Source organism: Cyanistes caeruleus, unplaced genomic scaffold, assembly GCF_971803275.1.
Source record: "Cyanistes caeruleus unplaced genomic scaffold, bCyaCae1.hap1.1 HAP1_SUPER_30, whole genome shotgun sequence".
In the NCBI taxonomy this organism is placed as follows: Eukaryota; Metazoa; Chordata; class Aves; order Passeriformes; family Paridae; genus Cyanistes; species Cyanistes caeruleus.
The window spans coordinates 3,233,519-3,248,611 of record NW_028256295.1 but is presented as its reverse complement, the minus strand read 5'-3'; the positions used below and the strand labels follow the sequence as shown (position 1 = coordinate 3,248,611).

The 15,093-nt window shown below is 52.1% G+C and overlaps 3 protein-coding genes across 3 annotated transcripts in view; 1 reads left to right on the top strand and 2 right to left on the bottom strand.

Moving 5' to 3' along the window:
• The window catches only part of LOC111922621 (uncharacterized), an 813,543-nt gene that overhangs the window by 136,625 nt on the left and 661,825 nt on the right, over positions 1-15,093 (bottom strand). The window lies entirely within an intron of this gene.
• LOC111945726 (uncharacterized) overlaps positions 1-15,093 on the top strand; it is a 555,958-nt gene that overhangs the window by 295,267 nt on the left and 245,598 nt on the right. The gene's annotated exons all lie outside the window — the stretch shown is intronic.
• Positions 8,874-9,782, bottom strand: LOC147645316 (uncharacterized). The gene is made up of 2 exons (XM_086874742.1): positions 9,720-9,782; positions 8,874-9,524 (listed from the first exon to the last, which is right to left on the bottom strand). The coding sequence occupies exons 1-2, from the start codon at positions 9,780-9,782 to the stop codon at positions 8,874-8,876; spliced, it is 714 nt and encodes a 237-aa protein (XP_086730868.1).

Genomic DNA, 15,093 nt, shown 5'->3' with positions numbered 1-15,093 from the left:
TGCTTTGATAGGCTTCTAATTCCCCAGAAGGGATTGATCCCTTTTTCTGCACATTCGTAAAGGTTATATCCTTTGTGATGAATGCACCCTTTTTCCCTTTTCTCTAAGGATCAATATCTTAGGTTGGGCTCCTGGGGGAACCCATTTAGTTCCTAGATTCTTCGTTATATCTTTTGCATGCCATCCGCCCCACCAGGGTTCTATATCTTTTTCCAGTTCGTAGAATACAGTCTTCCCCAATTACCTTAGCCTTTAATTCCCATTTTTCTCTTCTCCTATACCCTGGTGTGCTTTGGCCTTCCCCAGTTCATTTTATGCTTAGAATTTCTCAAGGTTTCAAGCTAATTCCCTCCCAGGGCCAAATATCAGACATTTTAGTACTCCCACATACCCAACAATCAGTTATATTTAATTCCTTGCTGATGTTTTCAACTAAATCAATGAACAAGTTCTTCCCACTCAAATTTTCCCATTCTTCATTTCCCACGCTCATGTCCACTCTTTTCTCCTTTACCACATCAGGTTCACCTTTTACTGGTTCGTTCATTTCAAAGCACAGCCAAGTATCCCTCATGGGACAGTCTCCCAAAAGACCTTCTCTAAAAGTGACCGTATTTCTGGTAATCCAATATGTTTTTCCGTTTTCTTGGCATTCTTCTAATTGTGATTTGTTGTAACAAGAAGGACTCAAATTTGTGTGGACCCTTACCAGGGACCCTAGATTTTCCCCATCATACAAGGGATAATAACATTTCATGCAAGAGTCTGTCCCCATGGCATTGGTGAGGTGCATTGCTATCACCAGACCTACCATGAGCCTTGTGATGATCCTTTTAGGCTCCCTCTGGTCCCTGACTCCCAAGAGTCCAGCAGGAACCATGTTTGATCTCCCCTGGTCTTGCCTCTTGGGGTTTTCCTCACACTTTTTTGGGGGCTGGGTCCAAGGCTTACAGCTTTATTATTTTTTTTGTCCTTCTCCTTTTTACTGTTGTCGGTTTTGGTCTTGGGAAAAGCTGCCCAGGGAGGAATATAGTCTTGGCTAGGAAATTGGAGCCTTATTCGGGGGGGGAGGGGTTCTTTTACTTTTTCAAATAATAATAATAATAATAATAATAATAATAATAATAATAGTTACAAGTTAACCACAACTGGAAAACACCTTAACATTAGTTCACAGACTTTAAAGAAACACTTAACCACAAATGTAGCAGCCAAGAGAACACTTAACAACAACTGTTGTAATTCCAGTTCCTGACTGGGGACTTTAGTCTCTGGGTTTCCTTCTTAAGGTTCTTTTCAAGTCCTTGGTGTTGGGGACAACAGTCCAGTTAGAGGGATCTTTTTCGGAGTTTACTTCCCCATCTGGTGGTGCCACTGGTCCTTTAACTCGAGTCACGTGTGTCCACCATTTTTCCCGGGTTCTCACAGCCGTATGTGTGGTGAGTTGAAATTGGTAGGGTCCTTCAAACTTTGGAGTGAAAGGAGAGTTAGCCCAAGATTTTACCAATACCCAATCCCCGGGGTTAATATGGTGTGTGTCTACCTCTAAGGGAGGAGTTTGAGGGAGATACCCTTTTTTCCTGAGGTTTTCTAAAGTTTTAACAACAGTTTCCAAATACCTCCTTGAGGTTTCCTCCCCTTCAGTATACTGGGCAGTGCTCTAAGGAGTAATTAGGAAGGGGAGTCCAAATAACATTTCATAGGGGGATACCCCTAAATCTGCTCGAGGTTGGGTTCTTATCTGTAATAAAGCCAAAGGGAAACATTTTATCCAATCTCATTTAGTCTCCAGAGTCAGCTTGGTTAAGGTCGTTTTTATGGTCTTATTCATCCGTTCTACCCGACCGGAGCTCTGGGGATGCCATGGGGTGTGTAACCTCCACTTTATCCCCAGGGCTTCAGTGGTTTCCTGGAGGACACGGGCAGTGAAATGGGGGCCTTGGTCCGAGTCTATGTTATTGATTAACCCATACCTGGGGACAATATGTTCCAAAAGTATTTTGACTACTACTCTCGCTCTTTCATTCCAAGTGGGAAAAGCCTCTGGCCAATGGGTCAGGTGATCTATGATCACTAGCAGGTGTTTGTATCCCTGTCCTAGAGGCATTTCTGTGAAATCAATTTACACATTTTGGAAGGGTCTCTCCGCAAGTTCCCTCCCCCCTTGTACGGGTTTTGTCATCATTCGTTGGTTTACCCTTTGACACATTAAACAGCCCTGAGTGATGGCCTTTGCTATATCATAAACCCCTATGCAGATGTTCTCCCTCAAGGAGTGGTCCCATAGACCCTGCGTCTCCCAATGTGTCAATTTGTGTATTTCATCCAATACCCTGCTGTTGCAGTCCGCAACTCCAGGATCTCGTCCAGAGAAGCAGCAGGATTCTGGGGACCAGCATCAAACACCAACCGAGACAGGCTCCCGTTCATGAAACCATTTATTCAGCATGGGAACAAAGTCAGGTCCAGAACAGAGAGCTCTGAACAGAGGCACAGCAGGGGTTTTTGAGGGACAGAACCCCCGAGGGTTTCCACCTTTGAGGGTGGAGTTCAGGGTCAGGGACCAGTAGAAGCACACCAAGGGAGAACCCCTCAGGGACTCAAACCCAATCAGAACTCCTGGGCTGCCCTTCTCAAGGGGTTTGGGGTGGGACACTGTAACTCTTTGTCTCCCCTGAGGCCGCTGCCACATCTGCTCCTTTTTTATTTTTTTTAATTTTTTTTTTTTTTTAATTTTAATTAGGAGCTTAAAATGTTTCCAAACATATACCTTAAAATCTCACCTCCTCCACAGATCACCCGCTTTGCTTTGTGGGACAACAAAAACTCAATAACAAAACACATTAAGCAAACAGAAAAAACAAAATTGAAAACAAACATTTAAATCTCGGACCACGCCGGGCAAATTAAACGGTGATGGTACTTAATGCAAACATAATGGTTTTTCAGTTCAGTCTCTAGCAGTTTAGGATTCTCTTTGAGGAAGGGTGCAGCTCTTAGGTCTCCTCTCACGATGGGCAGAGTTCTTCCATCTCCAGTTTCGGCTCTGGTTCCCATGTGGGTGTAGCTGCTTTAGATGATCTCGGTGAAACACTGGCTCTGGGAGCTCAGTTCCAGTTTCGATCTCCCCGGAGGAGGTGTTGCCCAGGATGGAAAAGGCAGAGCCCCCAGGGGTGGAGCACCGAACAAAGGGGTGGGAGCGAAGCAGGAGTTACTGGGGGAAGGGAAGGTTCGGGGCTGGAAAAGAAGGAGCAAGGTGGGAAACAAGGGATCCCAGACCGCGTGGCCAGAGCCATCTTGAGATGGTGGGGGAGGCCGGGATGGACTTTCCCGGCCAGGGAATGGGGAATATGGAAAGACAGGGGGTGAAGGAGGCCACGGAACAGCGGGCAGACGGCAGCAGAGCTGCATCACTCTGGATGTTCTCCGTCCCTTGCCTGCCTTCAGAACAGGGATGGGATGGCAAAAAGACACCGGGGTGATGGGGAGTTGGCAGCAGCCCCAAGCCATTTTGGCTTTTTTCACCCTTTGTCCTGCCCTTAGGAACAGGGGAAAGGGGAAGGTACAAGGAGGTATACACAAAAAAAAAAAAAAAGGAACTTCACAGAAGACAAAAACAGTCCACCAGAAGAGCCATACCATCCAAAATCGTCCATAATGTTAATATAATCGTCCATAATGTTAATATAATCATCCATAATATGTCTCGTTGGGTGATGTAAGGTTTTTGTCCCAGTGTCTGGTCTCGGCTCCCACACCTCCGTAAGCCCTTTTCTTCCCCATGCCCGAGGCACTCCCAACCCAGCCTTCCTGCCAGGTACTCTCGAGTCCTCATTTCTTAGGCGGGGGTCTCGCTGGCTCTCAGGCCATCAGCCGGTGACTTACGAGGTGTCCATGGAGCCGGGTCCTGCTGTTCTCATGCTTCGCTGGATGCCACGCAATCTCTCACCATATGTTGCAGTCAGCAACCTCAGGATCTCGTCCAGGGAAGCAGCAGGATTCTGGGGACCAGCATCAAACACCAACCGAGACGGGCTCCCAGTTCACGAAACCATTTATTCAGCATGGGAACAAAGTCAGGTCCAGAACAGAGAGCCCCGAACAGAGGCACAGCAGGGGTTTTTAGGGACAGAACTCTCAAGGGTCCCCACCTTTGAGGGTGGAGTTCAGGGTCAGGGACCAGTAGAAGCACACCAAGGGAGAACCCCTCAGGGACTCAAACCCATTCAGAACTCCTGGGCCGCCCTTCTCAAGGGGTTTGGGGTGGGACAGTGTAACTCTTTGTCTCCCTGAGGCCGCTGCCACACCACTATAATATTTTTTCCCCTCATCTATCATGCTGAGCACCATGCAAGGCTGTAGAGAGGTCAAGACAACCTCTGTTTTTAAAACTCTGCCCTGCAGCTATTCCTTACGGTGCTGTCAACAGGGAAGACATTTTGTCTTCTAAAACCTTACTTCTGATAGTTTTTCCCATCTGAAAACTATCTGGGCCAGGGGCAGCACCCAGGGACCTGCCCTGCCTGGGGGAACTTATACCTGGATCTTATAACTAAGTATCAGAAACAAGGGCACACACTCTGTATTCCAGACTCCAACATTTTATTCTTATTCTTAATTTTCCATGTTTTAAGTACTACTACGTCTTCATCTAGTTCAGCTTCTACCTCTTCTTCCTAATATTCCTATTCTTATTTATCATTTTTTGGTTTCTGGAGGGTCTTATGCAGGTTTTGGGGGGGGAGGGGGGGGCAGGGTTTGGGGTTTTTTTCTTTTCTACTACTACTTCCTAAACACAACTTTCTTTTCTTTTGTTAGAATTGTGTGTGTTGCAGTCCAGCAGGCCGCCGTCGTGTCCTGGGAGCAGCACCTCCTGTCTGTGTCCATTCCTCATGGCCAAAGTGCCCCAGGATCAGCATGGAGTCCTTTCCGGAGGAGAGGAAATGGCCTTGGAGTCCAGCAGGGAGGAGCTGGAGCCAGTGTCCCTGCAAAGGGCCAAGAGCCGTGTGGCTGTGGCCCTCGGGGACCCGGTGCAGGGGTGCCGCTGGCGGTGCCAGGCTGCCGCTGGGAGCCGATGACTTTCCAGGTGCCTTCCCGGCCGGACGATGGGCCGGGATGCGGCGCTGAGCCCCACCACTGAGGGTCCCCCTTTGGGTGCCGCTTTGGGCTGCCGTGTGCCCTCGGGGAGCCGCCCCGGGGGTGCCACAGAGCGGCCGGGGCCGACTCGGCCCGCAGGGCCAGCGCAGGCCGGGGCAGCCCGTGCGGCTCCCTCGGGGCGCCGGGCAGGCCGCGGGGCAGCCGCCATCTGCAGCCCGGCACTGCTGGCAGCGGGCGCTGATCCTGTGGCTGTGCCGCCAGGCAGGGGCAGTGGAACAGCCCCTGCAGCCCCTGAAGAGCCCGCAGCGCCTGCAGTGCCCGCCTCAAGAGCGAGCGGCCTTTCCTGTGGGGAAGCGGCTGCCCAGGAGAAGAGACATCTTCCACCGTGGCTTGGGCTGCCAGAGGGCCAGGCCCGGCACAGAGTTGCTCTTGCGGGCACAGCTCGGGTTCCTGGCACTCCACCCAAGCTTCTCGAGGGACAGGCAGCAGGATTCCCTCTCGGGCTAAATCTGCCAGTCTCTGCTGCCTGGCCTCTTCTCCTTCCTCGTGCAGCTCCAGGGCGCTCACCTCATCCCAGTCATCGTCCTCCCGCTGCCAGGCCTTGAGCTGGCTGCACAGGATGTCGCAGTATTCCCTGCTGTCCTGAGCCAGCTCTCCATCACTGTCATCATCCCAGCTGGACCTGGAGGATTTTCTCTTTGCTTTGCCTCCAGTCACCTCCTGGCCATCCTGGCACAGCTCTTGCTTGCGGCAAGCTTCCCAGTCCAAGAGTGCCCGGCGGCTCGTGCCTTCTCCTGGGGACAGTCGCTGCTCAGGAGATTCTTCCCAATCTGAGAATTCCTGACAGTGATCGCTGTCCGCCTGCCACGGCTCCTGCTCCCTGCACTCGCCCCACTCGGAGACAGCTGGGGAGGGCTCTTGCTCCCTGCCCTCATCCCAGTCCGAGAAATGCCAGTAGCTCCCCCATACTTGGACCAGCTCTTGCTCAAGGCCTTCATCCCACTCAGAGAGCTCCTGGCAGCTCTGGGCTTCTCCTGGGGACAGCTGTGGCTCAGTGCAGGCTTCCCCTGGAGTCCCTTGCTGGAACTTGTTCATTTCTCCTCAGCAGAGCTCTGGCTCTTCCTCAGTGCAGGACTCCACGGCTCCTCTCCTCCCTCTGCTTGCCCTCTCAGCCTCCTCCTGCTGCTCCCTCAAGGCCTGGGCTCTCTGTGAGCCAGGCCAGGGCCTGGGGGGCTGGGACTTGGGCTTCGCCTTCTCCTCCTCCGAGCCTGCAGTCCTCTGGTGCACACAGGTACCTGGACACAGCCACTGTCCTGGGACTGACCCGGGCCCCACAAGCCCTTTATATACCCCCCAGCCGGGGTGGGGCTCTGCCATGTCACAATGGACTTTGGGCACCGCAAGGTCCCGTGTCACCATGGCCCCTGACACACCGTGCCTGTGTCACAAAGGGCACCCCGGCACCCCGTGCCTGTGTCACAAAGGGCACCCCGGCACCCCGTGCCTGTGTCACAAAGGCCACCCCAGCACCCCGTGCCTGTGTCACAAAGGCCACCCCGGCACCCTGTGCCTGTGTCACAAAGGCCACCCCGGCACCCCTTCAACAGCCCAAGGCACCAGGAGTGGCCTGGAGCAGCCCAGGCCTTGGGGGATTGCAGCCCCTTCTTCTGAGCCGCTCCTTCAAATGATCAGGAGTGGCTGGGGCCAAGTGAAGGTGCAAAAGGAGACCGTGTGTGTCTTCGTTTGAAAGACAGGGGCCTGCTAAGGGAGGCAGGAGGCTCCTTTGCAATGGAAAATGTAAACCCCCTCCCTCCCAATTATTATCCCTTTGAAAGGCACTCTCTGGCAAAGATAGGAGGACAGGAAGAACAGTTTGTGCTGCTTTTGATGAATTGCTATTTGGTGAGCAGGGAAGAAGCCCCCCATGGAAATGATTTTACTGAGAGGAGCTGCTAAGCGAGAGCTGCCCCTGTGCCAAGCAAAACCCAAGAGCTGGCTAGCTGTGGGAACTGACTACCTATTAAAGCATTTAAAAAGCTGGATCCACCTCTGTGAGACTGACATTTTGCAGGCAGGCAAGCCTGGGAAATCTCTCTCTTGTTTCCACCTTTGAGGAGGTACCCGGCTGCCGGTCGGGCCGGGCCCCGCTGCACTGCGGCCCTTGCAGTCGTGCTGACAGTGGCCACAACAATCCTTAAAGCTTCAGGGTCCCCTGACACCCGGGCAACCGAGGAAGAAATTAAAGGAGCGGGTTCGCTGGAGTCCCCAAAACCAACTGGAATAGGAAAATCAAGTAGGGATGAGGCCCTACTTTTTAATCCTGTGGGACAAATTGCATTACAGTTCAGTTCCACCAGTCTAACCTTTTACACATAAAACTTTGACAAAGTCTGGGGCTGGGATTGGATCCAGCTGGTCCCAGTCTCCTCTCTTAGAAGGAATTTAAAAGCCGAGGCGTCCTGGAGGGGTTTGAGGATCCTTGATGGCTGTTGGGTGTCATTTCTCCACCTCATGACCCAGCAGGAGTTTCTCCAATAAAGAAATAAAGCTTTGCCTGAAGCTCCCACTCTGCCCATGGCAGGAAGCCCTGGGAGTGCGTGTCACATTCCGGCTCCTGAATAGCCTGGAGACACTTGGAATGTTGCCATGGAGCCCATCTGAGGGCCTGCAACAAATCTGAAATGTAGTAGGCAACCATCACAGCCCCTGTTGCTATGGTCAGTCCCTTGGCAGCTCCATGGAGACCCCATGCCAGGGGTGGTTGCCATGGACACCAGCTCAGGCCTGGAGCCAGAGTCCATTGCCATGGCAACCATTTGCAGTCCCATCCCCACGCTCATGGGATCCCAGAGCCACAGAATTGGCTGAGTTGGGAGGGAGCCATGGGGATCCTCCAGTCCAACTGCTGGCCCTGCACAGGACACCCCAACAATCCCAGCCTGGGCCTGGCAGCGCTGGCCAAACGCTGCTGGAGCTCAGCCAGCCCTGGAGCTGGGAGCCTTCCCTGGGGAGCCTGTTCAGTGCCCCAGCAGCCTCGCGGGAAAAACCTTTTCCTCACATCCAGCCTAAACCTGCCCGCCTCAGCTCCAGCCGCTCCCTCCACTCCTGTCCCTGGGCACCAGAGGGAAGAGGTTCCCGCAGCCCCCAGCCAGGGACCCGCTCCCAAGGCTGCTGCCATGGCAACCAGGCCTGGCACCAGCTGGGATGCTCGGTTTCCATGGGCTGGGCTTCAGGAATGGCATTCCCCAATTTCCTACTCCTGCTGAAACCGCGCTGCCGCTCGCTTCCCTCCCACCTCCCATGAAAAGCACAAAAGGCAAAGATCCCAGGCTGGGATAAGGACAGTTTATTGCGAACAGCAATGAGATAAGGCAAAAACAGGAACAGAAAAAATTTTGGTAACAAAAAGGATAAGACAAACCATTCACAAGGAAAACTAACACACCACTGATTGTTTCTTCCTGGACATGCATTTCCTCCTGCCAGGAAAGGACACCCTTCTACTCTGGTGAGAGAGAGGGAGTCCTCTTCCTGCCCCTGGCAATGACCTGAGATGGGATTGAATATAACAAAAGGGCCACAGCCAGACCCTCACGTTCTTTAATCCCACATCATGACATTGCCATGAGCAGAAAAAGGTACAGGTGTCTTCCCAGCATGGATAGCAGGGAACATGGATCACCAGGTCTCTTCCCAATGGGGATCCTCTAATGGGGGATGAAGCTGGGGCAGTGCACAAAGCTCTTCCTGCACTTGGGGCATTTGCAGGGCTTCCCTTAGTGGTGTCTCCGTTGGTGTTGGGTCAAGTGAGAGCTCTGGGTGAAGCTCTTCCCACACTGGGGACACTCGTAGGATCTCTCCCCAGTGTGGATGCGCCGGTGGGTGATGAGGTCGCAGTTTCGCTTGAAGCGCTCCCCACAGTCAAGGCAGCGGAAGGGCCTCTCATCCGTGTGAATCTGCGGGTGCTGGAGGAGATTGAAGCTGGTCTGAAACCTCTTCCCACACTCAGGACACTCGTAGGGCCTCTCCCCAGTGTGGATGCGTTGGTGAATGATGAGGTGGGAGCTCCAGCTGAAGCCCTTCCCACATTCCCCACACTCATAGGCCCATTCCCCAGTGTGGATCATCTGGTGGCGGATCAGGGTTTTCCTCTGGCTGAAGCTCTTCCTACACTCCAAGCACTTGTAGGGCTTCTCCCCATCCTGAAGCTGCTCATGGACCACCAGCTCAGAGCCCTGGCTGGATCTCTGCCCGCCTTCCCGGCACAGGGTGGGTCTTTCCTCCTCAGAGCACCCTGGGATGGGTTTGGAGCCCCTCCTCCTGTGGGATCTCTGGGGATTTTCCTCCTTGTTGGATTCTTCCACTGTGGAGCTGCTCACAATGGCCTCTTCCACCAGGTTCTGCTGTGAGGATTTGTACTGCCTGGTCTCCATCCTCAGCTCCTTGTCTGGGGGAGGAAGGACAAGGAGAGGATGGGATTTGCCTCCGTGCCAGAGGGAAGGGGAAGGAGATCCCCCCAGTGCGTCCCCGGCAGGACGGCGTCGGCAGCAGGGCTGTCCTGCAGCCGGGGGCCCTGCTGGGCTGGGAGATGGAGCAGGAGAGAGGGGGAAAGGGGCACTGACTTCCTCCTCACCTGCCTCGGTGTCCTGGGAGATCTTCCTCTTCCTCACAGCCTCCTTCTCCATCTGGCCAAGGTCTGGGAATGGGAAATCCTGGTTTGAGAGAAAACAAGGAATGAGCACATTGAGTTTGATGGTCCCTCTTACCAAGCCCATCTCTAGAAGTCACCTGGGCCTCTGACGTGACTTAGTTTGAAAGGAGTTTGCTAAGGAAGGCAGAAATCACCACTGAAATTGATAAAAAATATAAGCATCCCATCCCCTCCGAATTATTATAATCTTGAAACCAAAGTGATCTCAGGTAACAATATGGGAAAAGGAATATAAGTTCTTTACTAAAGAAAGGAAAATGAAAATGCAGCAGTACAAAAAAACCCCAACAAAACGAACAAAAAGCAACGCACCAACAGAGTCAGGACCTTACACCCCGTTGGTCAGGGTGCTGGTAGCAGTCTGATTAAATGGTGGCCGCAGTCCTCCTGGAGTGACTGATGTGGTTCTGTTGAAGCAATGATCCCGTAGAAGATTGTAGCTTACCTCTGAAGTTCTGGTGCTGTAGATGGGTCTGGTCTCTCCTCTGGGAATCCAGTGGAGAAAGACTGCCTGTGGAGTTTAGAGTCTCAGATTATATCCAGTCAGGAATGCTTGGCTCCTCCCCCTGGGTGGAGCATCTCACAATGGGATGATGTCATTTTATCAGTCCTGCAGTGAGACTCAATGGCCCATTAAGAGAAGATATCCCCCTGGAGGGAGGATGGGTGGTGGAAGAGATAAAGAACACTGCCCCACCTGGTTTTAACAGCTGGCCCATTAACAGAAGATATCCCCCAGTTATGAGGGATGGGTCATGGAGAAGATAATGAAAATTGCTGTACCAGTTTTTAACAAATGGTGATAGAAAACATGCTTTTGGTTACATCTTGCATTGCAACCCAGGACATGGAGTCCATATGAACCCCCCAAAAACCAAGATGCAGCCCTGAAAATGCCTTCCATGAGTTCCTCGTCTCTGGTCTCACTCCTTTGGTGCTCAGGGGTTCTTCCCTGTCCCAGCTGCCGGGGGTCATACTTGTACTTTGGGTCCCCTGTCTGCTCGGTCCTTGAGCTCTTCAGGCTGCTGGGCATGCCAGGAATCAAAAAAGTTCCCCCTGTTTCCATCTCCCCACGTAGGGATGCTGGCACCCCCCAGTATCCCTCCAAGGAGCATTTTCCACTCATCTTTGGGGTTCTTCATTCTTAAAACATCCCCCCCTAAAAAACACAACCCAAGAAGGATCCCCCGGGTTATCTGGGCTGAGCTCTCCCTCCCCGGTCACCTGTGGGATGGGAGGTGATGATCCCACAGGTGAAGAGCTGTGAATTCAGGGAGTGCTTGACCTTGTGCTTCCTTCTCCTTTCCCTGATCCTCCTTTGTCCCTCCTTCAGGCTGAAGAAGCTGCTCAAGGAGTCAGAAGCAAAACTCCAAGTCCATTGGAGCTTCAATCGGCTTCAATGAGGGCAGGGACTGCCAAAGGCTCCCCAGGGACTGGTGAGAGCAGATCCTGGAGGCCAGGATTGCCGGGAGCCAAAGGCTCTGAGCAGGGAACTGCAATGCTGAGCAAGCCCTGGCTGGGTTGGAGGAAGCAGAAAGGCCCAGCCCTGAGCCCAGGCCTGGCCCAGCAGGGCCTGTCCCTCACGGGTGGCTCGGGGCTCTTTGTGGGGCAGCGGGATGTGAGGGGCAGCAAGGACAAATGCCATAAACCTGTGTGACACTCCAGATCCTTATGGAACCAAGGGGTCAGTGAGACACCATGGGAAGTTGTGGAACCAAGGGGATCATTGTGGCTCTGTTTGGCCCATGGAACCAAAGGACCAGTGGGACACTCCAGATCCTTGGCTCCAGGGGTCAGTGAGACACCGTGGGAAGTTGTGGAACCAAGGGGATCATTGTAGCACTCTTGGGCCCATGGAACCAAGGGACCAGTGGGACACTGTGGGTCCTTATGGAAACAAGAGGTCACTGTGAGCCTGCAGGGCTGTAACACCCCAGAACACTTCAATGCTGGTGGTAACCAAAGGTTCCTGTGCTTGAGTTTAGTGCACAGGAGAAACACCAACCAGATCCTCTCAGTGTGGGCAGATGTAAAGAATATTCTTGGTAGGAAGGGACCCACAAGGACCATCAAGTCCAGCTCTTAAGCGAATGGCCCCACAAGGATCAAACCCACAACCTCGGTGATACTGGCACCATACTCTAACAACTGAGCTAAGAGGTCAAAATGACAGAAAATTTAACTGGCAAAATATAGACAATCAAGGAACTTTGGCAAAGGGTTTAATACAAAATCCAGTTGAAGATAAAACTCTTACCACAGCATTAACTTTGCAAACTTAGCTAATTTAACCTGAAAACCATTAGCCCTTAAGATTTTGGGTAACATTAAGATATCCAAAAATATTTCAGGTACATAGGATAATAAGGAGAATAAAAAGAGACCAGAAACACGTAAGATCTACAGAAAAACACTTCCAGGATGATCACAGTCACTCCCACTACAATCTCAGTCCCTCCCAGAATGAGCTGCTGCACCCAGTCACCCCCAGTATGGTTCCAGTCACACCCAGGCCCTCCCAGCATGATTCCAGTCATGGCCAAAGTGACTCCCTGTCACTCCCAGGATGGGCCCAGTTGCTCCCAGTCACCTCCAGCATGGTTCCAGTCCCAGCCAGCACCTTTCCAGGCACATCCAATATTATCCTAGCTACATCTAGTAGGATCCCAGTATGACCCCAGCATGGGCACAGCTGCTTCCAGGATTATCCAGCATGGTTCCAGTTGTTCCCATTTACCTGCACTGTGGTTTCAGTTTCTCCCAGTCTATCCCAGTTGCTCTCAATCACTCCTCAGGTGCTTCCAGCCTGATCGCAGTTGCTCCCAGCCACTCCCAGTCACCCTGAGTGCAGTTCCAGTTGCTGCCAGTATGGTCCCAGCATGGCCCAACTGCTCCCACTGTGATCCCAGGAGGATGCCAGTTACCCTCAGGATGGTTCCAGTTGCTCCCTGTTCCTCCCAGCGTGATTCCAGTTGCACTCAGTTGACCCCAGTATAGTCTCAGTCGCTTCCCAGATGATCCCAGCTGCTCCCTGCATGGTCTCAGTTATGCCCAGCTGGAGTTGCCCCCAGTGTAGACCCTGTCACTCCCAGTTGTTCCCAGTTGTCCCCAGCATGGTTCCCATTGTTCCCAGTGTGTTTTCAGTCATCCCCAGTATGATCACAGACACTCCCAGTATATGCCAGCTGCCCTCAGCATGTCCATAGCCATTCCCAGACACTCCTAGTAATCCCAGTTAGGTGCTTGTTATCCCAGTATGATCTCAGGCCCAGTATATCCCAGTCGAACTGGGATTCACTCCCTGAATTCACAGCCCCCTCCCACCCGTGGAATCATCAGCCCCCCATCCCACAGGTGACGAGGGAGGGGGAGCCCGGCCCAGATATCCTGGGGGGGTCCCTGGGTTGGGTTTTTAGGGGTGATGATTGGAGAATGAAGAAAACCAAAGCTGAAAATAAAATGCTCTTTGGGGGGACATTTGGGGTTCCCAGTGGCAGCTGCTGGCAGCGGCAGCCTGGAGGAGCAGAACCCTGTGTCCCCGAGGACCCCAAAGTGGGGAGCCCAGAGAGGGGGAGTGCCATGATTCGAGGAACCCTCAATTAAATAGAGAGGGGCAGGGGGGTCTCCTTGGTCCCCCTGCACCCCCAAGAAGGGAATAAGAAGAGCAGGGACCCTGGGACCCCAAAACCTTCCTGCATCCCTAAGTGGGGAGATCGAAATGGGAAGAACTTTCCAAATTCTTGGCACTCCCAGCAGCCTGTAGAGGTTAGGGACCGAGTAGAAGTGTGACCCCCAGTACAAGCATGACCCCCAGCAGCTGGGACAGGGGGGAAACTCTGAACACCAAAAGGGAGAGAACAGAAATGGAAAACTTCTGGAAAGCATTTTCAGGGCCAAATTTTAGTGGTGTACAATTTTTATGGACCCCATGTCCTGGGTTGCAATGCAAGATGTAACCAAATGTATGTATTCTATCACCATCTTTTAAAAACTAGTGGAGCAGTTTTCATTATCTCCTCCATGACCCATCCCTCATAACTGGGGGATGTCTTGTGTTAATGGGCCAGCTGTTAAAACCAGGTGGGGCAGTGTTCTTTATCACTTCCACCATCCATCCTTCCTCCAGGGGGATATCTTCTGTTAATGGGCCATTGAGTCTCAGTGCAGGACTGATAAAATGACATCATCCCATTGGGAGATGCTGCAGCCAGGAGGAGGAGCCAAGCATTCCTGACTGGATATAATCTGAGAATCAGAGCACCACAGGCTGTCTTTCTCCACTGGATTCCCAGAGGAGAGACCAGACCCATCTAGAGCACGGGAACTTCAGAGGTAATGTGCACAATTCTATGGGATTATTGCTTCATTGCTTATCTGAGATCACTTTGATATCAAGATTATAATAATTTGGAAAGGGCTGTTGCTTACATTTTTATCAATTTCAATGGGGGTTTCTGCTTTCCTTAGAAAACACCTTTCCTTTCAAACCAAGACACCCCAGATGCCCTGGTGACTTCTGTAAGAGACGGTCCGAAGATTCCCTCATCTGTCTCACAACCGTCTCAAGGACAGAGACTGAGACCCTGAATATCACAAGGGACTTGGTTTGGGGGTTTGGGCCTAGCTGAGATGGATGTTTGCTCAGTGATTGTTTGCAGGTGGTTGCACGGTACACTGCCCTCGTTCCTGCTGGTGAGCAGAGGCTTGGTAACCTGCGTAACGGGTTTTCCACGACTCATGGCTCTCATTCCTGCTGGTGAGCAGATGTTTGTGCGTGGTACCCGGTGCAATGGGTTTTCCACAACACCTTGTCCCTGTTCCTGCTGGTGAGCAAAGACTTGCAAGACATGGATCGCTCTGTACCCTACACCTGCTCCCTGCGCAATGGAATTTCATTACAATGATCATCAATCTCATCTGGCTTTGGCCCTGCGCCCCTCGCTTTGCAAAAGACTATAAAATTATACCCCAAACTTACCTTCCTTTGAGATCTCCCCAACGGACAGAAGACTCTGCGTCGTTGGACGGCTGAGTGGACTTCGACGTTGGTAGCTATAATCCCCTTACTCTCTTTTCCTTATGCTTTGCTTTCTCTTTTCTTTCCCTCTATCGCATATTAGTGCTGATGAGCACTCAATAAACTGTGTTTTCTTGTTTAAGTCCTTGGTTTGCTGATAATCTTTTGTACTCTAAGACCGGCTAAAAGAACCACATCACGAATCCCACCTTGCGGATCGTGACATAAATTGGCGTCACGGACAGGATTCTGAGAGACAGAAGGGGTT

What these genes read in the sequence shown, in the direction of transcription:
- LOC147645316 (XM_086874742.1), bottom strand. Translation starts at nt 9,782, where the DNA reads ATGGAGAAGGAGGCTGTGAGGAAGAGGAAGATCTCCCAGGACACCGAG. An exon ending in CCGAGGCAGGTGAGGAGGAA is followed by an intron (nt 9,525 to 9,719) that starts GTCAGTGCCCCT and finishes CTGAGGATGGAG; the next exon opens with ACCAGGCAGTACAAATCCTC.